The sequence below is a fragment of the Adiantum capillus-veneris genome, unplaced genomic scaffold, assembly GCF_014529385.1.
Source record: "Adiantum capillus-veneris isolate H3 unplaced genomic scaffold, ASM1452938v2 Hic_scaffold_276, whole genome shotgun sequence".
Classification (NCBI taxonomy): Eukaryota; Viridiplantae; Streptophyta; class Polypodiopsida; order Polypodiales; family Pteridaceae; genus Adiantum; species Adiantum capillus-veneris.
The window spans coordinates 398,286-400,106 of NW_028221404.1; the positions used below are offsets into that span (position 1 = coordinate 398,286).

General features: G+C 46.7%; 1 protein-coding gene across 1 annotated transcript; it reads right to left on the reverse strand.

Moving 5' to 3' along the window:
* Positions 1-361: 361 nt before the first annotated feature.
* Positions 362-996, reverse strand: LOC147417332 (sm-like protein LSM3A). The gene is made up of 2 exons (XM_086507710.1): positions 754-996; positions 362-622 (listed from the first exon to the last, which is right to left on the reverse strand). The coding sequence occupies exons 1-2, from the start codon at positions 874-876 to the stop codon at positions 377-379; spliced, it is 369 nt and encodes a 122-aa protein (XP_086363836.1). The 5' UTR covers positions 877-996; the 3' UTR covers positions 362-376.
* Between the last annotated feature and the right edge of the window lie 825 nt (positions 997-1,821).

Sequence of the window (1,821 nt, forward strand, 5' to 3'; positions counted from 1 at the left end):
GTCGGTAGATTGTCGCCATCTCAGCGCCTGGAATTTCTGCAGCTAGCACGAATGATGATGTGCCACCTCAACTAGTAGAATGCTGTCAGCTCGCCTCTCACACTCAGTCAATGCGCCAGTTCTTGCCCCACTTCCCTCGACTGTAACCCCCGGGAAAGGACAGCTAGTGTCCTTTCCCTGTAATCATCAATCCCCCAACACTAGCGGTCCTTTCCCTACGCCATCCCTCTATGTCCTCCGGTCTCATCTCCTTCATTAATGAATCAAAGGAATACTGATGTTCAACAAGAAACAATAATTGAGGGCTTTCAAGCTGAAAACAAGCATGTTAAACAAACAACTAGGCCTTGGAATGATCAAGAATGAACCACCTGGCTCAAGTCTTTGTATAGGCAGTATAAATGCCTAGCTTCTGCACCATTACAATAAAATTAATGAAGGAAGTGATTTTCAGATGAATCGAGATACAAAGAATCAATACTTTTGAGTGCACAAAGCCAGAGCATTCGGTGTAAGACATACTTACCCGAACAATTTCTTCGTATGTCTCATCGTCAATTTCCACAGAGGTGATGACTTCTTCTACGTCTCCAAGGATCATATTCAAGTGCTGATCATATGCCTGTAAATAGAAGCACTGTATCAAGAGCAGAAGGCTGACTCTCTCCCCCCACCCCCAAAACACACGCACGCACATATGCAGGAGACGGAGCATGCAGAACACGCTTAAAGAGAGGCCACTCAAGACGTTACATGAAGCTTCCCTCGTAGCTCCCTGTCTGATCGAAGCTTCACATAAATCCTCTCGTCGAGGCTAAGCCTGATGAGGTCGAGGGGCTCCTTTACTGCACTGTCTTCTTCTGCTGTTGCAGCCATCCCGATATTCGCGTTACGAGGAAGAGTGCGTAAAACTATCGTCTACTCAAGCAGGCAAAGCTTCGTCTATCAAGCACACGCACTAGGCTATAGAGTTTCAAAGATGTGTAGCAGGATGGTGCAAGACTTAAAATGTTGAAATTCAAATGTCTTAAGTCGAGTAGTAGGGGATACCAGCTGGCCTAAATCAAAAGATCTCTCGTCGGGAGAGTATATTCTCTTTGGGGTTTTGCACTCGATCATAGAGCAAACGTGAGAGAAGATTGTGCACAGGGGGCAGGCACAGGTCACACAAATAGGAGGCGGAAGAGCCCGGGGGGGGATGTTGCAGAAGTTTCGCAAGTGGGAGGCGAAGGGGGTGCCAAAAACATTATTTTTTAAAATTAATGGACAAGCTCTCCAGTACATGAGCACAATTGCCCTTGTGTTAGCAGCACTAACATGATGGATCTCCGCTTCGTGCGAGTTCAAATCTGCCCTCGTTCCTTTTATTAGGGTGCGAGAGCAATCCTCGAGTCCTATGAAGTGGAATCGACAGATAATTGAATAAAATGAGAGCTGCCAGTACGAGTAGTAGGGGTACTAGTTTGGAAAAAGCAAAAAATACCCAACACACACATCACCTGCCATGCCATATATCTCTCTCTCTCCCTCTCTCTTTCCTCATGATCTCTCTCCGCGCAATGTCTGCATGCAGAGATTTGGGCATTTTCATGCAAAAAGAAAAAAGAGAAAAGCCATTCGAACGGCCACCTGCGAGCTCGTCTTTCTACAGGCATGGAGCATGGGTACTTGGCTCTCACTATGTCTCTCTCTCTCCCTCATGCCTACGAGAGCTAGCGTGGATTCTCTCTCTCTCTCTCTCTCTCTCTCTCTCTCTCTCTCTCTCTCTCTCTCTCTCTCTCTCTCTTCTCTCTCTCTCTCTCTCTCTCTCTCTCTCTCTCT

What these genes read in the sequence shown, in the direction of transcription:
- LOC147417332 (XM_086507710.1), bottom strand. Translation starts at nt 876, where the DNA reads ATGGCTGCAACAGCAGAAGAAGACAGTGCAGTAAAGGAGCCCCTCGAC. An exon ending in AGCTACGAGGGAAGCTTCAT is followed by an intron (nt 623 to 753) that starts GTAACGTCTTGA and finishes TTCTATTTACAG; the next exon opens with GCATATGATCAGCACTTGAA.